General features: G+C 43.4%; 1 protein-coding gene across 1 annotated transcript in view; it reads left to right on the top strand.

The window, feature by feature from the left end:
* Positions 1 to 27,744, top strand: part of LOC309555788 (cyclic nucleotide-binding domain-containing protein 2-like) — a 267,741-nt gene that overhangs the window by 214,660 nt on the left and 25,337 nt on the right. The window contains exons 3-9 of the mRNA XM_082257946.1: positions 8,163 to 8,316; positions 10,675 to 10,769; positions 14,452 to 14,615; positions 16,920 to 17,076; positions 20,085 to 20,236; positions 22,003 to 22,141; positions 26,252 to 26,363. Of these exons, the coding sequence (XP_082114072.1) occupies positions 8,163 to 8,316; positions 10,675 to 10,769; positions 14,452 to 14,615; positions 16,920 to 17,076; positions 20,085 to 20,236; positions 22,003 to 22,141; positions 26,252 to 26,363 (973 nt within the window). The remainder of the gene's footprint in view (positions 1 to 8,162; positions 8,317 to 10,674; positions 10,770 to 14,451; positions 14,616 to 16,919; positions 17,077 to 20,084; positions 20,237 to 22,002; positions 22,142 to 26,251; positions 26,364 to 27,744) is intronic.

Below are 27,744 nucleotides of genomic sequence, written 5' to 3' on the forward strand. Positions count from 1 at the left end.
CTGGGGAACCAGGACAAAAGAAATACCCACAAAATTACCACATTTTGGAAATTTAAACACACAAGTATTTTTTAAAAGGCATGGTGAGTCTTTTGAAGATTTTTTTTATTGCCACATATTTTTGGAAAACAGAGATAGATTTTTTGTTTTTTGCCAGTTAAAAAGATTTGACATACAGAATAGACATACTTACATTTACACCCCAAAAAACATTCTGCTACTCCTCCTGAGTATAGAAATACCACATGTGAGACTTTTTTGCAGCCTAACCACATTGAAAGTCCCAAAATCCAAGGAGCACCTTCAGGATTTCTAGGGACATAAATTACTTCTGACTACCTTTCATTTTTTGTGAGGCCCTGGAGCACTAGGACAGTAGAAACACCCACAAAAAGACCACATTATGGAAATAAACACACCAAGGTATTTTTAAAAGGCATTATGAGTCTTTTGAAGATTTCATTTATTGCCACACATTTTTGGAAAATGGAGATGGATTTTTTGTTTTTTTGTCAGTTAACAAGATTTTCCTAACATACAGTATAGACATACTTACATTTACACCCAAAAAAAACATTCTGCTACTCCTCCTGAGTATAGAAATACCACATGTGAGACTTTTTTTGCAGCCTAACCACATTGAATGTCCCAAAATCCAAGGAGCACCTTCAGGACTTCTGGGGACATAAATTACTCCTGACTACCTTTCATGTTTTGTGAGGCCGTGGAGCACAAGGACAGTAGAAACACCCACAAAAAGACCACATTTTGGAAATAAACACTAAAGTATTTAAAAGGCATAATGAGTCTTTTGAAGATTTTATTTATTGCCACACATTTTTGGAAAATGGAAATGGATTTTTTTTTTTTTTACACAAAGTTGTCTATTAAGATTTTCTTAACATGTAGCATAGACACTAAAATGTACACCCCAAAAAACATTCTGCTACTTCTTCTGAAAATGGGGATACCACATGTGTGAGACTTTGTTGCAGCCTAACCACGTAGAGAGGCAAAAAAATCAAAGGAGCACCTTCAGGCTTTCTAGGGACATAAAATTCCCTGGACTACCTTTTACTTTTTGGGAGGATCTGGAGCTCTAGGACATTAGAAACACCCACAAAATGATCCCATTTTGGAGAGTAAACAACCTCAAGGTATTTGTTAAGAGACGCGGTGAGTCTTTTGAAGACTTAATTTTTTTGCCACAAGCTTTTGGAAAATTTGGAAAGAAAATTAAAATTGTTACACAAAGTTGTTAATAAGATAATTTCCACACACAGGATGGGTAGATTTTGAATTTCACTCTAAAACACATTCTGCTACTCCTACCAAGTATGAGGATACCACATGTGTGAGACTTTGTCAATGTTTGGACAGATTATGTACTGAACATTGTATCACAAAAGTCAACCAATTACACCAAAAACAGTGTATTATAATGGTCACCTCTGTACAAGTGGTCAGGGAATATAGCTTAAAGTAGAGTCACCTATAGTAGTCCCCATTCCTAAGAGCCAAGCAAGCCTAGCCTACTGGTAAGTGACTGCCCCCAGGAATGCCATATTTACTGGACAAGAAGTACTGGAGGCTGAAGAAAGGGTGAACAAAATGGTTCCTGTGGTACCAGGAGTGCAGTTGCCTGCAGGGAATGGCTGGGACTGGTGTCTCACGGACAGCAGGGAATGGCTGGGACTGGTGCAGATGGGTCAGTTCAGGTGGCAGGCAGACACATGCTCAGCAAACAGGCAAAGTATCTGTCCAGGCAGCAGGCAGAAATGTGGTCAATAAACAGGAATACTATTGCTGGCTTATACTAGTTTGGTGACATTGGCAACTGATGTGGTAGTAATCAGGAACACTGTTGCTGGCACACACTGGTCTGGTGAACCTGGGACTGGTGTGATGGCAATCAGGGGCACCGTTGCTGGCTTCACTAGCTGTGGTGACACTGGCACTGATGTAGCGGTGATTAGGAACACTGTTACTGGCTTACACTGTTCTGGTGACACTGGCACTGGTGTGGTTGTGATCAGGAACACTGTTGCTGGCTTACACTGGTCTGGTGACACTGGTACTGGTGTGGCGGTGATTAGGTGTGGTGTCAATCAGGGACTCTGTTTCTGGCTTCACTGGCTGTGGTGACACTGGCACAGGTGTGACAGTGATCAGGAAAACTATTTCTGGCTTATACTGGTCTGGTGACATTGGTGAATGGTGTGGTAGTAATCAGGAACACTGTTGCTAGCCCGTGCTGGTCTGGTGAAACTGAGACTGGTGTGGTGGTGATAAGGAACACTGTTCCTGGCTTACACTGGTTTGGTGACACTGGAACAGGTGTGACAGCAATCAGGAACACTGTTGCTGGCTTACACTGGTCTGAGAACAGTGGGAATTGTCTTGCGGCAATCTGGTGGCACTGGGACTGATGGGGCTATTATCAGGAACACTGTTGTTGACTTCAATGGCTGTGGTGACACTGTCACTGGTGTGCCAGTGATCGGGAACACTGTTGCTGGCTTACACTGGTATGGCGACACTGGCACTGGTGTGGTGGTGATCAGGAACATCACTGCTGGCATACACTGGTCTGGTGACATTGCAACTGCTGCCCCAATGATCAGGAACACTGTTTCTGGCTTACACTGGTCTGGTGATACTGGCACTGGTGTGGTGGTAATCAGGAACACAGTTTCTGGCTTACACTGGTCTGGTGACACTGGTACTGGTGTGATGGTGATCAAGTGTGGTGTCAATCAGGGACACTGTTGCTGGCTTCCCTGGCTGTGGTGACACTGGCACTGGTGCAAACAGGCAAAGTATCTGTCCAGGCAGCAGGCAGAAATGTGGTCAATAAACAGGAACACTATTGCTGGCTTATACTAGTTTGGTGACATTGGCAACTGGTTGTGGTAGTAATCAGGAACATTGTTGCTGGCACACACTGGTCTGGTGAAACTGGGACTGGTGTGATGGCAATCAGGGACACTGTTGCTGGCTTCACTGGCTGTGGTGACACTGGCACTGATGTAGCGGTGATTAGGAACACTGTTACTGGCTTACACTGTTCTGGTGACACTGGCACTGGTGTGGTTGTGATCAGGAACACTGTTGCTGGCTTACACTGGTCTGGTGACACTGGTACTGGTGTGGCGGCGATCAGGTGTGGTGTCAATCAGGGACACTGTTTCTGGCTTCACTGGCTGTGGTGACCCTGGCTGTGGTGTGACAGCGATCAGGAACACTATTTCTGGCTTATACTGGTCTGGTGACATTGGTGACTGGTGTGGTAGTAATCAGGAACACTTGCTAGCCTGTGCTGGTCTGGTGAAACTGAGACTGGTGTGGTGGTGATAAGGAACACTGTTGCTGTCTTACACTGGTTTGGTGACACTGGAACAGGTGTGACAGCAATCAGGAACACTGTTGCTGGCTTACACTGGTCTGAGGACAGTGGGAATTGTGTTGTGGCAATCTGGTGGAACTGGGACTGATGAGGCTGTTATCAGGGACACTGTTGTTGACTTCAATGGCTGTGGTCACACTCTCACTGGTGTGGCAATGATTGGGAACACTGTTGCTGGCTTACACTGGTATGGCGACACTGGCACTGGTGTGGTGGTGATCAGGAACATCGCTGCTGGCATACACTGGTCTGGTGACATTGAAACTGCTGCGCCAGTGATCAGGAACACTGTTTCTGGCTTACACTGGTCTGGTGACACTGGCACTGGTGTGGCCGTGATCAAGAACACTGTTGCTGGCTTACACTGATCTGGTGATACTGGCACTGGTGTGGTGGTAATCAGAAACACTGTTTCTGGCTTACACTGGTCTGGTGACACTGGTACTGGTGTGATGGTGATCAGGTGTGGTGTCAATCAGGGACACTGTTGCTGGCTTCACTGGCTGTGGTGACACTGGCACTGGTGTGGCGGTGATTATGAACATTGTTGCTAGCTTACACTGGTCTTGTGACACTGGCACTGGAGTGGCAGTGATCATGAACACGGTTGCTGACTTACACTGGTCTGGTGACACTGGTACTGGTGTGGTGGTGATCAGGTGTGGTGTCAATCAGGGACACTGTTTCTGGCTTCACTGGCTTTGGTAACACTGGCACAGGTGTGACAGTGATCGGGAACACTATTTCTGGCTTATACTGGTCTGGTGACATTGGTGACTGGTGTGGTAGTAATCAGGAACACTGTTGCTGGCCCTCGCTGGTCTGGTGAAACTGAGACTGGTGTGGTGGTGATAAGGAAGACTGTTGCTGGTGCACACTGGCTGTGGTAACACTGGCACAGGTGTGACAGCGATAAGGAACACTATTTCTGGCTTATACTGGTCTGGTGACATTGTGACTGGTGTGGCAGTGCTCAGGAACACTGTTGCTGGCTTACACTGTTCTGTTGACACTGGCACTGGTGGTGTCGTGATCAGGAACATTGTTGCTGGTGTACACTGGTCTGGTGACACTGGTACTGGTGTGGTAGTGCTCAAGAACACTGTTGCTGGCTTACACAGGTCGGGTGACACTGGTACTGGTGTGGCGGTGATCAGGAACACTGTCGCTGGTATACCCTGGTCTGGTGACACTGGCACTGGTGTGGCAGTGCTCAGGAACACTGTTGCTGGCTTACACTGGTCAGATGACACTGGTACTGGTGTGGCAGTGCTTAGGAACACTGTTGCTGGCTTACACTGGTCAGGTGACACTGATACTGGTGTGGCAGCGATCAGAAACACTGTTGCTGGCTTACATTGGTCTGATGACATTGCAACTGGTGTGGCAGTGCTCAGGAACACTGTTGCTGGCTTACACTGGTCTTGTGACACTGGCACTGGTGGGGCCATGATCAGGAACACTGTTGCTGGTGTACACTGGTCTGGTGACACTGGTACTGGAGTGGCAGTGATCAGGAACACTGTTGCTGGTGTGCACCGGTCTGGTGACACTGGTACTGGTGTGGCAGTGCTCAGGAACACTGTTGCTGGCTTACACTGGTCAAGTGACACTGGTAGTGGTGGTGATCAGGGAACTTTGACTGGCTGCACTGGTTTGTTGACAATATACTGCTGTGGCTAATGTTTAGAGACACTGGCTAACTGCACTGGCATACATTGATATCAGAGCAGCAAACCAATGGCCTGATGACCATGTGACTGGAGTATTGGTGATCGAGGGTGCTATGACTGTCTGCACTAATATGGTGACACTGGGACTGATGGGGCATGGATTGTGGTGATCAGGGACAATGTGACTGGCTGCACTGGTCTGGTGACATTGTACTGCTGTGGCTAGTGATCAGAGGCACTGGCTGGCTGCACTGGCATACAGTGATGTCGGGGCAGCCATCCATTGTATCTGATTACCAGCCATAGCAGGACCATGTCACCATAGTGGCACTGCACTGTTCTGATCACTGTCATCAAGTTTTATTTTTTACAAAATACACTGAATGTTTCCCACTGAGCCGAGCACTGCAGAAAACGTTTCCTCTGACAGCGATCACTGCTATATGCAGCCTTTATTTACCAGTATGAATGCTGTGATTGGTCAAAGCGATCACATGCTACAGGGCCAATTTCATTGGTCCTGTACCCCGGTCTGTCATCTGCTGTCTCCTTAGGACTTGTGCATTTTTAAATGCACAAAATACAACTAGATAGTCTATCATCTATAGGTAATAACACCGGCGGTAATGGAATATCCAATTGCCTTCTGGAGAAAATTGGACCATGCTTCACCGAGGGGTTTTTATTGGCTTTTCTCTGGATCAACTATGGGTAGAGAGTCCTATACATGGAGATTTTCTGTTTATTTATATTATTTATTTATTTTTTTCTATTTGGTTGAACTAGATGGATTTATGTCTTTATTTAACCTAACCATGTAACTATGTAACTGTATTCATCATCCCAAAAATGAGCAGTAAATGTTTCTCTTCCACGGAGTTCAGCTTTAATGTCATTTCAATAGTTTTTTTTTTTTTTTTTTTTAAAGTAGCACATGTGTTGAGACTGTATTTTTGTGTATTTAATGAAAAGTATGTATTTATATTTATTTATTGTATTTTTATTTATTATTATTGTTATTATTATTATTACAATTTATTATTATTTCTTATTTAGCCCCCGTTCACACTGAGGCGACCTGTCAGGCGACCTGGTCGCCTTCCATAGAGAAGCTGTGGACCCGTTCTAATAGGAGCGACACAAGTCGCTCCGACTTAGAAAAAGGGTCCAGAGCTTCTTTGGGGCGACCCGGAGCGACCTACATAGACTTCAATGTTATGAAGTCTGTGCCGGCCGCTCCGAGTTTGCCCGGCAAAGTCGTTCACATTGCAGCGACCTATGAGGTCGCCCGGCAAAGTCGGGTCGCTGCAATGTGAACAGGGCCTTATTCTGCTTCTTCTTCTTCCTATTATTATTATTATTATCATCATCATTGTTATTATTATTACTATTTATTATTTTATTATTATTATTTTATTTTATTCTTCTTCTTCTTATAAATATTAATTATAATTATAATAAATATTATTATTATTCTTATTAATAATAATAATATTAATAATAATAATATTATAATATTATTATTACAATTTATTTCTTTATTTATTTTTTATTATTGTTTTCTTATTTATTCGTCTTTTCCTTCTTCTTCTTCTTTGTATTGTTATTATCATCATTATTATAATTATTTATTATTATTACTGTTTATTTATTATTTTTTATTATTATTATTTTCTCATTTCTAACCTCTTGGTCTTATTTCAATTCTTACAGTGTGATTTTTACATATATTTTCGTTGTCTATTTTCTCATTTCGTTTTCTTCTTATTATTTACTATTATTATTATTATTTCTTATTTATTTTGCTTCTTCTTATTATTATTGCTATTATTATATTTATTATTATCATTATCATCTTCATCATCATTATTATTATTTATTATAATTACTATTTATTATTTATTATTATTATTATTATTATTTTCTTATTTATTCTTCTTATTTTTCTTCTTCTTCTTCTTATAAATATTTTTTATAATTATAATAAATATTATTATTATTATTATTACTACAATTTTTTTATATTATTATTATTATTTTCATATTTATTCTTCTTCTCATAAATATTACTTATAATTATAATAAATATTATTATTATTATTATTATTAATAATAATATAATATTATTACAATTTGTTTATTTATTATTGTTTTCTTATTTATTCTTCTTTTTCTTCTTTTTATTTATTATTATTATTATTATTATTATTATTATTATTATTATTACTATTTATTTATCATTCTTTTATTATTATTATTATTTTCTCGTTTCTTTTTTTTCCTCTTTTTCTTTACTATTATTATTATTATTATTAATAATAATAATAGTTCTTATTCATTTTGCTTCTTCTTCTTCTTCTTATTATTATTATTATTATCATCATCATCATTATTTATTATTATTACTATTTAATATTATTTTATATTATTATTATTATTATTATTTTCTTATTTATTCTTCTTCCTCTTGTTCTTGTTATTAATATTATCATAATTTATATTTTTTATTATTAGTACTATTTATTTATTCTTTTTCATTATTATTATTATTATTTTTATCATTATTATTATTTTCCTATTTCTTCTTCTTCTTTTTCCTATTTATTTGTTTACTATTATATATTTGTTTGTTATTTATTTTGTTATTTTTTTTATTATTATTTATTATTATATTTTGTTTATTTTATTTTAAAGTGAGCACATGTGTTGAGATTATATTTCTGTGTATTTCTTAAAATAATTTTTGATGTGTTACAAGCATGCTTTTTCATATTTTTCAATCTTATTATATACAGAGATTTTTTTTTTCTTTAATTAGCCACTTAAGGGAGCTATCAGTGGCTCAGTGTAATTACTCTCTCTTAGGAGCTGCTAAGGTAAGATATTAGCCAGATATTAGGGGGAGGATTGTTGTCAGTAAGTCGCCTCACTATTTATAAATGTTTTTTTTTTTTTTTTGCCAGGATTCACACATTTCTGTAATTGGATTCCATTGGGGAAATAGGTGAATCCTGGGTAAAAGTTCTTTGAATTTTGTTTAAAAAAACCCCCAAAAAACGTAATCCATTGTCTTTCATCTACAGAGCCTCCGCGATGCGGTGCACCAGGTCACCAACCTACAAGTGGCAACCAGATGCTTCATTCATGCTGCGGAGGAGGCGAGAGGGTCGTCGTTCTGGGGGGATGTTGAGGTGTCTGGGTTCAATTCCGCAGAGTCCCCCTACGAGGAGGAGGTGAGTGAAATATTGTATTACATACAGTACATTCCCTCCCTGTTTGTTATTCACATCCCTCATCTCATCAAACATGAGCGGGCTGTGCGTTGTCTGAGCACTTATCTGAAATCAGAGCTTTGGGGGAATCTTTGGTAGGTAAGGTTCTAACTTATGCCACAAATACTTATAGAGGTCAACAGGTATCTATAGCTGCATGTCCATTGCATCCCTCATCCCATCAAACATGAGTGGGCTGTGTGTTGTCTCAGCCCTTTTCTGAAACCAGAATGGTTATGGGTGACTGCAAGTTAGAGGAGGATCTAAACTCAGCCACATTTCCTTATAAAGGTCAGTAGATGTCTATGGCTGCATGTCCATTGCATCCCCCATCTCATCATACATGAGCACTGTGTGCGTTGTCTGAGTCCTCATCTGAAATCAGAACAGCTATAGGGGACCGGATGTGCGGGAAGGTTCTAACCTGCTACAGATACTCATGGAGCTCCATGGGTATCTACTGACTGCTAAAGGAGGTTCGACCTTCTACTTTAGACACTCATAGAGTTCAGTGGGTATCTGTGGCTGCACCTCCACTGCATTCCTCATCTCATCAAACATGAGTGGGCTGTGCGTTGTCTGAGCCCTTATCTGAAACCAGAATGGTTGTGGGTGACTGGAAGTTAGAGGAGGATCTATACTCAGTTACATATACTTATAAACGTCAGTAGATGTCTATGGCTGCATGTCCATTGCATCCCCCATCTCATTAAACATGAGCATTGTGTGCGTTGTCTGAGTCCTTATCTGAAATCAGAACAGCTATAAGGGACCGGATGTGCAAGGAGGTTCTAACCTGCTACAGATACTCATGGAGCTCCATGGGTATCTATTGACTGCTAAAGGAGGTTCGACCTTCTACTTCAGACACTCATAGAGTTCAGTAGGTATCTGTGGCTGCACCTCCATTGCATTCCTCATCTTATCAAACATGAGTGGGCTGTGTGTTGTCTGAGCCCTTATCTGAAACCAGAATGGTTGTGGGTGACTGGAAGTTAGAGGAGGATCTAAACTATGCTAGATATACTTATAAAGGCCAGTAGACCTTTATAAGTAGGTAATAGTAGGTATAAGAGACTGGATGTGCGGGAAGGTTCTAACCTGCTATAGATACTCATGGAGCTCTATGGTTATCTACTGACTGCTAAAGGAAGTTTGACCTTCTACTTCAGATATTCATAGAGTTCAGTAGGTATCTGTGGCTGCACCTCCATTGCATTCCTCATCTCATCAAACACGAGTGGGCTGTGCGTTGACTGAGCCCTTATCTGAAACCAGAATGGTTATGGGTGACTGGAAGTTAGAGGAGGATCTATACTCAGCTACTGTACATATACTTATAAAAGTCAGTAGATGTCTATGGCTGCATGTCCATTGCATCCCCCATCTCATTAACCATGAGCATTGCGTGCGTTGTCTGAGTCCTTATCTGAAATCAGAGCAGCTATGGGGGACCGGATGTGCAAGGAGGTTCTAAGCTGCTACAGATACTCATGGAGCTCCATGGGCATCTATTGACTGCTAAAGGAGGTTCGACCTTCTACTTCAGACACTCATAGAGTTCAGTAGGTACCTGTGGCTGCACCTCCATTGCATTCCTCATCACATCAAACATGAGAAGGCTGTGTGTTGTCTGAGCCCTTATCTGAAATCAGAATGTTTTTTGGTGACTGGAAGTTAGAGGAGGATCTAAACTCTGCTACATATACTTATAAAGGTCAGTAGACCTTTATAAGTAGGTAATAGTAGGTATAGGAGACTGGATGTGTGGGGAGGTTCTAACCTGCTATAGATACTCATGGAGCTCCATGGTTATCTACTGACTGCTAAAGGAAGTTTGACCTTCTACTTCAGACACTCATAGAGTTCAGTAGGTATCTGTGGCTGCACCTCCATTGCATTCCCCATCTCATCAAACATGAGTGGGCTGTGCGTTGACTGAGCCCTTATCTGAGATCAGAAAGGCTATAGGGGACTGATGGTTAGGAGGGGGGGGGGGATCTAACTTCTGCTACAGATATTCATAGAGCTCCAAAGGCATCAATGGCTGAATCTCCATCAGCAATTGGCCTGCTCAGGTGTTTGTGATAGAGACCCAGACCACACACAGTCCTATGGGTCCTTCTGAAAGTGAAAGTATATATGAAATTTATTTTATTTTTTGTGTGCAAATCATAATCATATTAGGACCTTATTAGACAAAGGAGTGTATGTTTTCAGCAGTATGTTGTATGTGGGCAGTTTATGCACAATGAGGGTGTAGGGGGGGGGGGGGGGTATGTGCGTCTAGAAATAGGAGATACGAGGATTTTCTGACCTTCAGACATTTTATCTTCTCTCCCCAAGAAAACTGGCAAGAAAAAGAAGAAGACATTGACTCTGGCGTTTGACACAAGTTTCTTCAAAAGTCAGTACGAGGTAAGCGACACTAGGCTGGCACTGTCGCTGGAGTTCTCCAGCTTAGAGTTCCTCTAGGGTGGAGCCTTGATGGAGCCCCTCCCCCAAGGGCTTGGTGGAACCACAACTCATTATATCAGTGGAGGTGGAGACCCTTCATCTTGTTTTCTCCCCATACTATATCAGCTCTGCATAGAGGATGAGTTCTGTTATACTGTGGGTCATGGCTGTGTTGTATTTAATTGTCTCAGTAATAAATGAAGACAAGTACAGATCCTCTTCCCCCCAATACAGATCTCCCCCCACCGTACAAATCTCCCTTCAACCCCCGTCCCCCACAGTACAGATATCTACCCCCAATCCAGTCTTACATATCCCCAGTGCAGATATCACCTTCCCAGTGCAGATCTTCCCCTAGTACAGCTTCCCTCGGTACAGACCCCCCCCTCCCCGCCCAGTACAGATCTCCTAACCAGTACAGCTCCTCCAGTACATATCCCCCCTCCCCAATACACATCTCGACCCCCTAGAACAGCTCTCCCACAATACAGATCTCCCCCCAAGTACACATCTCTCCACTCCAGTGTAGCTCTTTCTTGGTACTCATCTCACCCCCTACTACAATTCCCCCCCAATACAGATCACCCCAGTACAAATTTCTCCCCCCAATATGGTTCCCCCCAGTACACATATCCCTCCTCCAGTACAGCTCCTCCCTAATACAGATCTCGCCCAGTACACATCTCTCCCCAATATGCCTCCCCCAATATGACTTCCCCCCAATACTTATTTCCTTCACCAGTGCACATCTCCCCTCTCCAGTACAACTTCCCCTAATACAGATCTCCCCCAGTACACATTTCTCTCCCCAATATGCCTCCCCCCAGTACACATCTCTGCCCCCAATTTGACTCCCCCTAATACAGATCTTCTCCAGTACACATATCTTCCCCCAATATGCCCCCCTCCTCCTGTACATCCCCTCCCCAGTACAGGTCTTGCCCAGTACACATCTCTGCCCCCAATTTGGCTTCCCCTAATACAGATCTTCCACAGTACACATATCTTCCCCCAATATCCCCCCCATACACATCTCCCTTCTCCAGTACAGCTCCTCCCCAGTACAGGTCTTGCCCAGTACACATCTCTGCCCCCAATTTGGCCCCCCTCATACAGATCTCCCCCAGTACACATTTCTCCCCCCAATATGGCCCCCAGTACACATCTCCCCCCTCCAGTACAGCTCCCCCCAATACAGATCTCCCCCTAATTACGCACCCCCCCCCCTCCCACACCAACTGTATACATCTTTCCCCCCAGTATAGCTCCCCCAGTACACAACACTTTTCCCCAGTACAGCTCCCCCAATACACATCCCCCCTAGTACACATCTCTCCCCCCTAGTGCACATCTCTTCCCTCCCCAGTGCACATCTCTCCCCCCAAGTGCACATCTCTCCCCCTAGTACACATCTCTCCCCCCCAGTACACATCTCTCCCCCCTAGTACACATCTCTCCCCCCTAGTACACATCTCTTCCTGCTAGTACACATCTCTCCCCCCTAGTACACATCCCCCCCCCAGTACACATCTCTCCCCCAGTACACATCTCTCCCCCCAGTACACATCTCTCCCCGCTAGTAGACATCTCCCCCCCCCCCCAGTACACATCTCTCCCCGCTAATACACATCTCTCCCCACTAGTACACATCTCTCCCCAATACACATCTCTCCCCGCTAGTACACATCTCTCCCCGCTAGTACACATCTCTCCCCACTAGTACACATCTCTCCCCCCAGTACACATCTCTCCCCGCTAATACACATCTCTCCCTCCTAGTACACATCTCTCCCCAATACACATCTCTCCCCGCTAGTACACATCTCTCCCCACTAGTACACATCTCTCCCGCCAGTACACATCTCTCTCCCCAGTACACATCTCTTCCCCCCTAGTACACATCTTTCCCCCCCCCCCAGTACACATCTCTCCCCCCCCCCCAGTACACATCTCTCCCCCCAGTACACATCTCTCCCTGCTAGTACAGCTCCGCTTAATCTCTCCTCATAAGGACGGCTTTATAACCACTTGCCGACCTCAATGCATACAGTGTATATATATATATATATATATATATATATATATATATATACAGTATATATGTGTTTATATACGTTGTGGCTTGCAAGGGATTTACTGGGCTCAAGCCCCCCCCCCCCCTCATGAGCGCCGGTGTTTGTTGTTCTTACTGTTTTTACTGGTGCACCCGAGAGATGATCTGATGGTGCGGCCAGCTGGTCACAGAGGCGATAAAAGACCAGATCATCTTTGATCGCCTCTATGGCCTTGGAGGACCCCCAGAAGAGCACATGTCAACGGTGCGATACGGCACTGCGTTACTTTAACTGACAATTGTGCGGTCGTGCCCAAATAAAATTTATGTCCTTTTTTCCCCACACATAGAGCTTTATTTTGGTGGTATTTGATCACCTGTGCGATTTTTATTTTTTTGCTATAAAAAAAAAAAAGAGTGACAATTCTGAAAAAAATAAACAATATTTTTCACTTTCTGCTATATAATATTTCCAATAAAAAAAAAAAATTAAAAATCGAATTTTTTCATAATTTTAGGCCAATTTGTTTTCCGCTACATATTTTTGGTAAAAAAAAAAATCCCAATAAGCTTATTTTGATTGGTTTGCGCAAAAGTTATCGCATCTACAAACTAGGGGAAAGATTTCTGTCATTTTTATTTATTTATTTATTTATTGTTTACTAGTAATGGCGGCGATCAGCAATTTTTTGCGGAACTGCGACATTGCGGCGGACAGATCGGATCTGACATTTTTGACACTTTTGGGGGGACGAGTGACATTACTACAGTAATGAAGACACAATGAGTCGGCGTACGACAGAAGAGATCTCAGAAAAGACTCTGACCAAGTCTACCAATGTCAGAATCGCAGCGAGACGTCTTAAGATATAGGAAGATGCTGAAGAAAAAAGGGGGTCTCACTACTTATAATATATAGACAGACCAGATAATTAAATCAGAAGTCAGCAGGTATACCAAACATATATGATTCAACTCTTGCAAACTAATCCGATTCCTTTAAAATCCTTAAAAAATCCCTATATCTGTCTGTGTTTACATCAGCCGCCTGCCTTTCTCTCGCTGTACTGGACGATCGCGAGAGTGAGCGGCGGACATCGGGTCCGTCGCTCACACGTGCGGGGGGGGGTCCGTGAATGAGCAGGGGCGGGAGCGTGCCTCCGGCGGCGCGCGCTCGCCCCCTATTGGCTCTCAGGTGAATGTTGTACCAAATCGTCACTTTGCCTGCACGGGGGGCTGACCGCCGCAGTATATGTACTTGCGGCGGTCGGCAAGTGGTTAAATTGTATTTATTCCAAAAAAATTGCATTTGAAAAATTGTTGCGCAAATACCGTATGACATAAAAAAATTTAAACACCCACCGTTTTATTCTATAGGGCTTCTGTTCTAATATATATATTTATGATGTTTTGGGGGTTCTAAGTAATTTTCTAGCAAAAAGTATATTTTTTTTACATGTAGGAGCGAAGTGTCAGAATTTTCCTGGGTACGAAGTGTTTGATTTGTTTGTTTTCTGAAAATTGATACAGTTTCTGTTTATTGAGGAGGATTCAGAAACATTTGTAGTTTATGTTTCTTTTTTGTTATAGTTCACCTTCCCTGAGAAAGCCATAGAGGTGGCTCTGCGGAAGCCGGAGGAGCGCTCTGAGCATGACATCCGTTTTATCCGCAGTATGATGATGGGGATTCTCAGTTTCCGGAGATACAGCACCCAGATGCAGCACATGCTGTCCCGAGTCGTGTATTACCGCAAGTACGGGGCCGCTGCCCAATCATCATCAACCAATGTGGCAACAACCAGTAGCGGGGTGCCGCAAGATAGGCAGCAGCAGGCTGGGCGGGGTGGTAACACTAGACATGAGCGTTTTTTGTTTAGTTCCGAATCGAAATTCGGATGAATTTTCAAGGATTTGAGAATTCGGATGTATCCGAATTTATGAATAACTATAGTAATGAATTTAAACTAATTTGAAATACCGAAATGAAAATTTCTGTTGAAATTCGTATAGTTTTCGAATCAAATTCAGATAGTTTTCTAATCAAATGCGAGTCAGATTCAATTCGAACTCGAATTTCAGAAGAGAATAAAACTGAAAAGAAAATAAAGGAATAGAAAAGAAAATAAAGGAATAGAAGAGAAAAGAATAGAATAGAATAGAAAAAAATATATTAGACTAAAAAAGAACAGAATACAAAACAAAAGAATTAAAAAAAATAGAATAGAAAACAAAGGGATAGAATAAGAAATAAAGGTAAAGAATAGAAAATAAAAAAAATGGAAAAGAAAAGAATAGAATAGAATAGAATAGAGCAAAACAGAACAACCGAATAGAAAATAAAGGAATATAATAGAATAAAAAAAGAATAGAATAAAATAAAATAGAAAGAATATAACCATCTTCTGAAATTCGAATTTCAAATAAAATAAATTTGAACTAAAATAGAAAAAAAAAGACTAGAATAGAATAGAAAATGATAGAATAAAAAAAAAAAACAACAACAATAGAATAGAAGAATGTAATAGAAAAGAATAGAGCAAAACAGAACAACATAGAATAGAAAATAAAGGAATAGAATAGAAAAGAATATTAAAGAATAGAATAGAAAGGAAAAAAATATTAGACTAAAACAGAACAGAATACAAAACAAAGAATTGAAAAAAATAGAATAGAAAAAAAGGGATAGAATAGGAAATAAAGGAATAGAATAGAAAATAAAAAAGAAATAGAATAGAAAAGAATAGAGCAAAACAGAACAGCATAGAATAGAAAATAAAGGTATAGAATAGAATTTAAAAAAAGAATAGAATAGAATAAAATAGAAAGACTACAACCATCTTCTGAAATGCAAATTTCATATAGAATAAATTTGAATTTAAATAGAAAAAAAAGACTAGAATAGAATAGAAAATAATAGAATAATAAAAAAAAAAACAACAGAATAGAATAGAATAGAAGAATGGAATACAAAAAAATAGAGTAAACAGAACAACATAGAATAGAAAATAAAGGAATAGAATAGAATAAAAAAAAAAAGAATAGAGTAGAATAAAATAAAATAAAATAAAATATAAAGAATATAACCATCTTCTAAAATTCGAATTTCAAATAAAATACATTTGAATTAAAATAGAAAAAAAAAAGTAGAATAGAATAGAAAATAATGGAATAAAAAATAGAATAAAAAAAAACCAATAGAATAGAAGGATGGAATAGAACAACGTAGAATATAAAATAAAGAAATAGAATAGAATGACATAAAATACAATAGAATAAAATAAAATAAAATATAAAGAATATAACCATCTTCTAAAATTTGAATTTTAAATAGAATGAATTTGAATTAAAATAGAAAAACAAAAAGACTAGAATAGAATAGGACATAATAGAATAGAAAAAAAAACAATGGAATAGAACAGAATAAAATAGAAAGAATATAAACCTCTTCCATAATTCAAATTTCTAATAGAATAAATTTGAATTTGAAAAGAATTGAAAAGAATAGAAGTGGAAATGAAATAATAGAAAAGAATAGCATAGAAAAAAATAGAATAGAATAGAATAAAATAGAAAGAATATAATCTTCTTCCGAAAATAGACTAGAATAAATTAAATTTTGAATGGAATAACGATTTGAAAGGAAACGCATTCTTTCATCCTGCACATGTCTGGGTGACACCGCTTGATTTTTTAATTATCCGAATGAAAGAACAAAACACTTTCAATGGTATAATTAATTCGACCCAAGGCCTTCCCTTCAGTCTTGCACAGTTATACTGCTTCCTCTCCGGGACTGAAATGACTTCCTCAGATTTCTCTGCACTCTGTGAGCTTCTCACAATGTGCATTAGAAGCTGCAGCAAGTCAGAGCTCCGCCTCCTTTCTTGGCTGGAGGAGTGTCTGGACAGGTGTTGGTGCTGAGTGTCAGTTGTTGGGAAGACTTTGGTGTCGGGGGGATTCATCCTCCTCCCAGCGATAGGGATCCAATGATCCACTCAGCATCGATCTGTTCTCTGTCCAGTAGAGGATCCGGAATACTGGAAATTGTTTCTCTGCAGGTTCGGACGCGGGAGAGTCATTGTGCGGAAGGGACATCGAGGGGACAGCTTCTACTTTGTGTTCTCCGGGGTCATCGCCATCACGCAGGATGAAGACGGCACCAGCGCCCTTCTGGACCCCGAACCCATCCTCCTCCACAAAGGGGCCAGCTTCGGGGTAAGCTCTGTCCCTCATACTGGATTACAGGGATCTTTTGTAGTGGTAAGATGGGAGGGGCTTCCTCACCAACTGGTTTAACCCTCTAAATGGCACCCCACCACTCTGCAATGGTAATGGCACCCCACCACTCTACAATGGTAATGGCGCCCCACCACTCTGCAATGGTAATGGCGCCCCACCACTCTACAATGGTAATGGCACCCCACCACTCTGCAATGGTAATGGCACCCACCACTCTGCAATGGTAATGGCGCCCCACCACTCTACAATGGTAATGGCGCCCCACCACTCTACAATGGTAATGGCGCCCCACCACTCTACAATGGTAATGGCGCCCCACCACTCTGCAATGGTAATGGCGCCCCACCACTCTGCAATGGTAATGGCGCCCCACCACTCTGCAATGGTAATGGCGCCCCACCACTCTACAATAGTAATGGCGCCCCACCACTCTACAATGGTAATGGCGCCCCACCACTCTACAATGGTAATGGCACCCCACCACTCTGCAATGGTAATGGCGCCCCACCACTCTGCAATGGTAATGGCGCCCCACCACTCTGCAATGGTAATGGCACCCCACCACTCTGCAATGGTAATGGCACCCCACCACTCTGCAATGGTAATGGCGCCCCACCACTCTGCAATGGTAATGGCGCCCCACCACTCTGCAATGGTAATGGCACCCACCACTCTGCAATGGTAATGGCACCCACCACTCTGCAATGGTAATGGCACCCCACCACTCTGCAATGGTAATGGCACCCCACCACTCTGCAATGGTAATGGCACCCCACCACTTTGCGATGGTAGTGGCACCCCACCACTCTGCAATGGTAATGGCACCCCACCACTCTGCAATGGTAATGGCACCCCACCACTTTGCGATGGTAGTGGCACCCCACCACTCTGCAATGGTAATGGCACCCCACCACTCTGCAATGGTAATGGCACCCACCACTCTGCAATGGTAATGGCACCCACCACTCAGCAATGGTAATGGCACCCCACCACTCTGCAATGGTAATGGCACCCCACCACTCTGCAATGGTAATGGCACCCCACCACTCTGCAATGGTAATGGCACCCCACCACTCTGCAATGGTAATGGCACCCCACCACTCTGCAATGGTAATGGCACACAGTTGACGGGCGGATGTGAGGCAGCCCCAAGGACCTGCAGTGGTCGTGTTTGGCTGCTGGCAACGCCCACTGAATGTAACATGCTGATTCATTTCTGCGATGGCCACGAAGCACAGCATGACGGGCCGCAGCATGTGCACAGCTGTGAGCAGCTACAGGTCCCCCCACCTTCACATCAGAGTCCTCAGTTCCTCTCCACCTTCACATCAGAATTCTCAGTCCTTTCTACCCACCTCCACATCAGAGTCCTCAGTGCCTCCCCCCCCCCTTTCCCCAACACCACCACCACCAACACTACCACCACCTTCACATCAGAGTCCTCAGTTCCTTCCCATCTTCACATCAGAGTCCTCAGTGCCTCCCCCCCCCACCACCTGCAAAACCACCACCTTCACATCAGAGTCCTCAGTCCTTTCTCCCCATCTTCACATCAGAGTCCTCAGTCCTTTCTCCCCATCTTCACATCAGAGTCCTCAGTCCTTTCTCCCCACCTTCACATTAGAGTCCCCAGTTCCTCCCCACCTTCACATTAGAGTCCTCAGTCATCCCCCACCTTCACATCAGAGTCCTCAGTCCTTTCTACCCACCTCCACATCAGAGTCTTCAGTGCCTCCCCCCCACCACCACCAACACCACCACCAGTACCTTCACATCAGCGATCTCAGTCCCTCCTCACCTCCACATCAGAGTTCTCAGTCCCCCCTGCACAACCACCACATTTACATCAGAGTCCTCAGTCTTTTCTCCCCACCTTTACATCTGAGTTCCCAGTCCCCCCCCCCAACCTTCACATCAGAGTCCTCAGTCCTTTCTCCCCACCTTCACATCTGAGCCCCCAGTTCCTCCCCACCTTCACATCAGAGTCCTCAGTTCCTCCTCACCTTCACATTAGAGTTCTCAGTCATCCCCACCTTCACATGAGTCTCCTTAGACCCCCCACCTTCACATCAGAGTCCTCAGTTCCCCCCACCCCCTTTATATCAGAGTCCAAAGTCCCCTCCCCCACCTTCACATCAGAGTCCCCCCTTCCCCCACCTTCACATCAGGGTTCTCATTCCCTCCCTACCTTCACATCAGAGTCCAAAGCCCCCTCCAACCTTCACATCAGAGTCCTCAATCCACCCCCCCCCCCTCCACCTTCACACCAGACCAGCAGTACACCTCCCCCCTCCACCTTCACATCAGAGTCTACAGTCCCCCCTCCACCTTCACATTAGAGTCCTCAGACCCCCCCCCACACCTTTACATCAGAGTCCTCAGTCCTTTCTCCCACCTTCACATCAGAGTCTTCATCCCCACTCCATCATATCAGAGTCCTCATCCTCCCCCTTTTTCATATTATAGTCCTCAGTCCCCCCCCCCCCAAGCTTCACATCAGATTCCTCAGTCCCCCCACATTCACATCAGAGTCTTCAGTCACCCCTACCACCTTCACATCATAGTCCTCAGTCCCTCCCCCACGTTCACAGCAGAGTTCTCAGTTCCTCCCCAACCTCACATCAACATCCTCAATCCACCCCTCCCCCTCCACCTTCACATCAGAGTCCTCAGCCCTCCCCCAACCTTTCACATTAGAGTCCTCAGTCTTAAGGCCTCATGCGGACCTGAGCAACGCCACTTTTACAGGTATGTGACTTTCCAGTCTGTAAACACTCCTCTATGGGGCTGTGCACACATCGGAGTTCACAGGCGTATTAGAAGAGGAGAGTTTAGAGGCTGAAGAAAACCACCACTTGCACGTTAAGGAGGAGCGTTTGAGTAGAAAAATGCCGGTAAATGCATGTAAACACGCCTAAACGCTAAACTTTTTTAAGTAAATCCGCTTGTTTCATAAATAAGGCGTACTTTTCTTCCTTTTATAGGAAGTGGCTCTCCTGAAAGGTCTGAGGAGAAATGCCACAGTGGTCTGCATGGAGGACACGGAGTTCCTGGTGGTGGACCGGAAAGAGTTCTTCCAGAACAAGCTGGACCAGGAGCTGCAGAAGGAGCTGCAATACCGATTCCAGTTCTTCAGGTAAGCGTCCGGTGCCTGCGCGCGACTTATGGTGACCCCACCAGCAGGGCCATCTTTATTATTGATTGGACTCTGGGCAAACATTTTCTTGGACCCTCCCAAATCCACTTATCATCTATTCGCAGGTATTGCAGGCTCAAGGGGCAGCTGCTTTGGGCCCCACAACAATGACTGGGCCCGGGGCAGCTTCCCCTTTTGCCCTGCCTTAAAGACGGCCCTGCCCACCAGCAGTACATTTTCTTGTGTGCACCCCTATGTGTTTCCAGATCTTTACACACCCCTGACCCGATGTCCCTTTAACAGGGTCTGTATGCTACGGGGGGGGGGGGGGGAGCAGGAAGGACTGCCTGATCACATGTGTAGCACCCCTCTGACACCCGAAAGGCAGGATAGCACCTCAGGAGGCCAGGAGGGGGCTGAGTCCATGGTTAAAATTGGGGGAACCAAGACAGGATATTGGGCACCGGTCACTTTTGTCTTTTTAAAGTTTTTATTGCAGAACGTTGAAGGAGGTGAAGGTTGGGGGTTCCAGATACTGTAGCAGGTCACTTAAAGACTCTCCAGATCTAGATCAATGTCCAGCTTCACAGCGTCAGAACCTTTAAGCCCATCCGGCAACACTGTAATCACAATCCCAAATTTTAGTGCATCCTCCAAGTCAGCAACCAGATCAGCCTTCTTCCTGGCTCTCTCCAGCGAGGGGCCTTCCCTGGGTCTCCTCCTTGGTACAGTTTCCTCCAGACCAGGCAAGACAGCTTCAGGACCACTTCAGCACACGCTAGGCCCCAAACCAATTTCTTTTCTGCTACATATTTTTGGTAAATAAAATTGCAATAAGCGTATTTTGACTGCTTTGCGCAAAAGTTATCGCGTCTACTAACTACGGGAAAGATTTGTCATTTTTATTGTTTTTTTTTTTACTAGTAATGGAGGAGATCTGCGATTTTTAGCGGGACTGCGACATTGTGGCGGACAGATCGGACCCCTAACTGACATTTTTGACACCTTTGGGGGGACCAGTGACATTACTACAGTAATCAGTGCTAAAAATATGCACTGTCACTGTAATAATGACACTGGCAGGGAAGGGGTTAACCTAGGGATGTTCAAAGGGTTAAGTGTGAGCCTAGGGGGTGTTTAGTGCCCCATCATTGGAGTCAGTGGGAGAAATAGTTCCCCATCTCTGGTGTCAGTGGGAGGAATAGTACCCTTATCATTGGTATTAGTGGGAGGAATAGTGCCCCATCATTGGTGTCAGTGGGAGGAATAGTGCCCCATCATTGGTATCAGTGGGAAGAATAGTGCCCCATCATTGGTGTCAGTGGGAGGAATAGTGCCCCATCATTGGTATCAGTGGGAAGAATAGTGCCCCATCATTGGTGTCAGTGGGAGGAATAGTGCCCCATAATTGATGTCAGTGGGAGGAATAGTGCCCCATCATTGGTGTCAGTGGGAGGAATAGTGCCCCATAATTGATGTCAGTGGGAGGAATAGTGCCCCATCATTGGTGTCAGTGGGAGGAATAGTGTTCCATCATTGGTATCAGTGGGAGGAATAGTGCCCCATCATTGGTGTCATTGGGAGGAATAGTGCCCCATCATTGATGTCAGTGGGTGGAAGGGTGCTCATCATTGGTGTCAGTGGCAAGAATTGTGCCCCCATTGTTGGTGTCAGAACGAGAGATAGTGCTGCAAGCGCCGGATAAAGGCAACCACAGTTTGGAGACCACTGATCTATACTCATTAGGTGACTCTCTCTTCTTCCAGATCTCTGGATCTCTTCTCCACCTGGTCTGATGAAAGCCTGGAGACGCTGGCCGACCACTGCAAGGCTGAGGAATGCCACCACAGCCAGGTCATCGTGGAAGACACTCACGAGACCAAGAACATTATCTTTGTTACAAAGGTGATAAAGTCAAGAAGAACTTTCCTTTGAAAACTCCATCAAGTTACATTGTCACAAGGGTGCCTTTAACCACTTGTCCTCCGGAAGATTTACCCCCCTTAATGACCAGGCCATTTTTTGCGATACGGCACTGCGTTACTTTAACTGACAATTGCGCGGTCGTGCGACTCTGTACCCAAATAAAACTGATGTCCTTCTCCTTCCCCACAAATAGAGCTTTCTTTTGGAGACATTTGATCACCACTGTGTTTTTTTTTTTTTTTTTTTTTGAGCTATAAACAAAAAAAGGCCAATAGTTTTGAAAAAAAAAATATTATATACTTTCTGCTATAAAAAATATTCAATAAAATTTTTTTTTTTTTTTTAAATCTTCTTTCTTAACCACTTCTGATCCAGGCCTCTTTCTGACACTTGTTGTCTACAAGTTAAAATCATTTTTTTTTGCTAGAAAATCACTTAGAACTCCCAAACATTTTTTTTTTTTTTTTAGCAGAGATCCTAGAGAATAAAATGGCTTTCGTTGCAAAATATTTTTTATCACACTGTATTTGCGCAGTGGTCTTACAAACGCAATTTGTTGGGAAAAAAATACACTTTTTTGAATTAAAAAATAAGAAAAGTTAGCCCAACTTTTTTCTACAATGTTAAATATAATTTTTCTACAGGTGGTGTAAGGGTGCGATTCCCAAAAACCTTTTAATTAGGTTAAGCCGTCATCCCAGAGAAATATTTTTGAGGCACCAACTTCTCTCAAAAATGTTTCTACAGGTTACCAGTTTGGAGTTACAGAGGAGGCCTAGGTCTAGAATTATTGCTCTCGCTCTAACGGTCGCGGTGATACCTCACATGTGTGGTTTGAACATTGTTTACACATATGCGTTCGCTTCTGCGTGTGAGCTAACGGAGACAGGGCGCTTTAATTGTTTTTTTTTTCCTATTTATTTTATCTTTAATTTTTTATTTTTACACTGTCCTTTTAAAAAAAAATGTTTTTGATCACTTTTATTCCTATTACAGGGAATGTAAACATCCCTTGTAATAGAAATAATCAGGACAGGACCTCTTTAATGTGAGATCTGGGGGTCAAAAAGACCTCACACCTCACATCTACACTAAAAAAGAAAAAAAAAAGTCATTTTTTTCATCATGAAAAAAATGGGCCCTTTAAGGCCGTTGGGAAGAAGTGATGTATGACGTCACTTTGGTCCTCCAAGGCCATAGAGTGGAGTGGGAGCCATCTTGCCCTCACTCAACTTCCTGCCTGAGAGGTCATCCATGTCTTTATGGACCTTGGTTTGTGCACTGGACCAAATCATTTGGTGGAAGGGGGGGGGGGGGGATTATGGTGTGGAGTTGTTTTTCAGGGGTTGGGTTTGGCCCCTTAGTTCCAGTGAAGGGAACTCCTAACGCGTCAGCATACCAAGACATTTTAGACAATTTCATACTCCCAACTTTGTGGGAAAAGTTTGGGGATGGCCCCCTTCCTGTTCCAACATGACTGCGCACCACTGCACAAAGCAAAGTCCATAAAGACATGGATGAGCGAGTTTGGGGTGGGGGAACTTGACTGGCCTGCACAGAGTCCTGACCTCAACCCGATCGAAACACCTTTGGGATGATAGAGCGGATACTGTGAGCTAGGCCTTCTCATCCAACATCAGTGTCTGACCTCAGAAATGCGCTTCTGGAAGAATGGTCAAACATTCCCATAGACACACTCCTAAACCTTGTGGACGGCCTTCCCAGAAGATTTGAATCTGTTTTAGATGCAAAGGGTGGGCCAACTCAATATTGAAAAAGGGGGGTAATATTACCAAAACTGCGCAAATGTTGCATATGTGTAAATAAATAGTGAATGATAAAGTGGAATTTCTCCCACACTGTCAGCTGCTACATAAACGTGAAAACGTAATAATGGTGAAAAGAAAGCAAATAGTAGCGCTCAACAGAATAATCAATTACATCAAATAAATCAAAATCGTGCAAATAAAGTCTCTGGTGTCCAAAGCAATTGGATAAATCAATCAGACCAATATAGAAGACACAGACTTGATGGGGTGGTTCTTTAGCAAAGCCTTCACCTCCACACGATCACCCAGTGAGATATAAGTATATACCGCTTACCAGATCCACTGGACCCCTTAATTACAGGGGGTCAAACACGCTGTGTATTCCAAATTGAAATCTAGTGCATCTCATTCCATAGATGTACATCACCAAAGCCAAAACGATGCCACAATCAGGAAGCCAAGCCATAAATAGGGACAAAAGAATGCTCTCATGGTGCAGTATTTCTTAACAATCAATCATTTATTAAGGTAAAATGCACTTACTACACATTAGTAGGTAAAAAGCCTTCAGTTTAGAGATCGTTTGCTGGGAGTGGGAGACGCCGCTCCGCGCTGCGCTCCTCAGACCCGGAAGTGTATGGTCTCACGTTCCCGACGTACGTTTCGTCAGTCACGGCTAACGCGTGCAGAAATGAGCCAAGCGGCGGACAGAGAACGGTAACATGTCCTACAGATCACACAGCACCCGGGCCTCCTGCACACCTCCGATCAGCACCGGGAAAACACGTGGGACTGAACATGCGCATTCCTGACCAGGGCCATATTTTGCGATTCGGCACTGCGTTAGTTTAACGGACAATTGCGCGGTCGTGCGATGCTGTACCCAAATTAAATTTATGTCCTTTTTTTCCTCACAAATAGAGCTTTCATTTGATGGTATTTGATCACCTGTGCGATTTTTACTTTTTTGCGCTATAAACAAAAAAAGAGCGACAATTTTGAAAAAATAACAATATTTTTCACATTTTTTTTATATAAAATTCCCCCCCAAAAAAATGTAAAAATCAAATTTTTTTTACATTTAAGTGCCGGTTCACACTTATGCGCTTGTACTGCGAATGCGATGCGTTCTAAATAGTCTCCAATCGCATGCATTTACAAAATACATTGAATTCGTGACGGTCGTTCACATCTATGCGTTGCGATCCGGATGCGAATGTGATGCGATCATAAAAAGGGTCTTGTGCGAGTTTACAGCGCTGCGTTGCGAATTTAGTCTCCATAGACAATTAGGCCAATTTGTTTTCTGCTACATATGTTTGGTAAAAAAAATCGCAATAAGCGTATTTTGATTGGTTTGCACAAAAGTTATCGCAGCTACTAATTACGGGAAAGATTTATGTCATTTATGTCTTTTTTATTGTTTTTTTTTTTAACTAGTAATGGCGGCGATCTGCGATTTTTTTTTTTTTTTTTTTTTTTTTTGCTGGACTGCGACATTGCGGCAGACAGATCGGACCACTGACTGACATTTTGACACTTTTGGGGGGGACCAGTGACATTACTACAGTAATCAGTGCTATAAATATGCACTGTTACTGTAATAATGACACTGGCAGGGAAGGGGTTAACTTTATTGGTGATCAAGGGGTTAAATATATGCCTGGTGCTTACTGACGTGTGTGGGGGGAGGTGACTGAGTGACACAGGGACAGATTGCAGGTTGAGCTATGCTGAATCCTGTGATCTGTCCCTGCCTGTCACTTAGGAGATCCGCCCGCTCTGTTTACACAAGTGGGCGGATTTCCCCACTCGATCCCCGACGATCGGGGAAGAGCGGCGGTGATTACCGCCTCTCCTCCCCCTGGGCCAACTCCCGCTGTGACTGAATACAGCGGGAGCGAGCCTCCGGCGGCGCGTGGGCGCCGCCCATAAGGGGAGGAGTCCAGCAACGTAGGTCTACGACGCTGGACGGAATCGAGCCACTTTGCCGCAGTACAGTCAATGTGAGCGGTCGGCAAGTGGTTAAGCTACCGAGGACCCTTGTCTCCATGGGCCATTTTTAGCAAAAGGTGAACTTAGCCTTTAAGCCCTGATGAAGGGGAAGGTTGAACCCCCTGAAACGCATTGGCTTCCTCTTTTGATCTTCTACCTGTTCTTACATTGGAATAAAGGAAAAATACTTTTCTATAGGAATACCAATAGGACAATCTTAGGGTCCAGTGCTACCTATTGACTTCCCCAAGATGCCAGTTCTTCTCACGCAATGTGTAAGTGACCCGGCCATTCACCTTCTGTCTGTCTGTCTCTCCTGCTGCAGGGCCGCTGTGAAGTTCTACGTCTGGTGGATCTCAGCCGCTGTCCGTCTTTCCACAAGTGGATCAAACAGCACGAGGCTCTGCTAGGGAGGAACTCTCTGCTCCGTCACTCCGGTGTGTATGGGGGTGGGGGTGCCATCATAGACAGACAGTAGTATAACCCTTCCAGGACCAGCATTATTTTATCTCAGGGACTTTTCTAACCTATAACAATTCTGCATTTAGGCTACGTTGCTTTGTAAGGTGATCACTGTCAAATGACAGTTATTGCCAGCTGGATATTTACAGAGCATCCAGAAATTATTTACAGCACTTCACTTTTTCCACATTTTGTTATCTTACAGCCTTATTCCAAAATGGATTTCATTCATTATTTTCCTCAAAATTCTAAAAACAATCCCCCATAATGACAAAGTGAAAAAAGTTTGTTTGAAGTCTTTGCAAATTTATTAAAAATTAAAAAAATCCCATGTACATAAGTATTCACACCCTTTGCTCAATACTTTGGTGAAGCTCCTTTGGCACCAATTACAGCCTCCAGTATTTCTGAGTATGATGCTACAAGCTTGGCACTCCTATTTTTGGGCAGTTTCTCCCATTCTTCTTTGCAGGACCTCTCAAGCTCCATCAGGTTGGATGGGGGAGGGTCGGTGCACAGCCATTTTCAGATCTCTCCAGAGATGTTCAATCGGGTTCCGGTCTGGGCTCTGGCTGGGCCACTCAAGGACATTCAGAGTTGTCCCTTAACCACTTTGTTATCTTGGCTGTGTGCTTAGGGTCATTGTCCTGTTGGAAGATTAATCTTTGCCCCAGTCTGAGGTCCAGAGCACTCAAAAGCAGATTTTCATCAAGGGTGTCTCTGTACATTGCTGCATTCATATTTCCCTCCATCCTGACTAGTCTCCCAGTTCCTGCTGCTAAAGAACATCCCCACAGCATGATGCTGCCACCACCATGCTTCACAGTAGGGTTGGTATTGGTCGGGTGATGAGTTTCCTCCAGACATGACGCTCGCCATTTAGGCCAAAGAGTTCAATCTTTGTTTCATCAGAGCAGAGAATTTTGTTTCTCATGGTCTGAGAGTCCTTCAGGTGCCTTTTGGCAAACTCCAGGGGGGCTGTCATGTGACTTTTACTGAGGAGTGGCTTCCGTCTGGCCGCTCTACCATACAGGCCTGATTGGTGGAGAGCTGCAGAGATGGTTGTTCTTCCGCAAGGTTTTCCTCTCTTCACAGAGAAACACTGGAGCTCTGTCAGAGTGACCATCGGGTTCTTGGTCACCTCCCTGACTAAGGCCCTTCTCCCCCCGATCGCTCAGTTTGCCCAGCGGCCCGCTCTAGGAAGAGTTCTGGTGGTTCAAAACTTCTTCCATTTACAGATGATGGATTGGGACCTTCAATGCTGCAGAAATGTTTCTGTACCCTTCCCCCGATCTGTGCCTGCATACAATCCTGTTTCCGATGTCTACAGATAATTCCTTGGACGTCATGGCTTGG

Source organism: Pelophylax lessonae (assembly GCF_965119305.1).
Source record: "Pelophylax lessonae genome assembly, chromosome: 5".
Taxonomy (NCBI): Eukaryota; Metazoa; Chordata; class Amphibia; order Anura; family Ranidae; genus Pelophylax; species Pelophylax lessonae.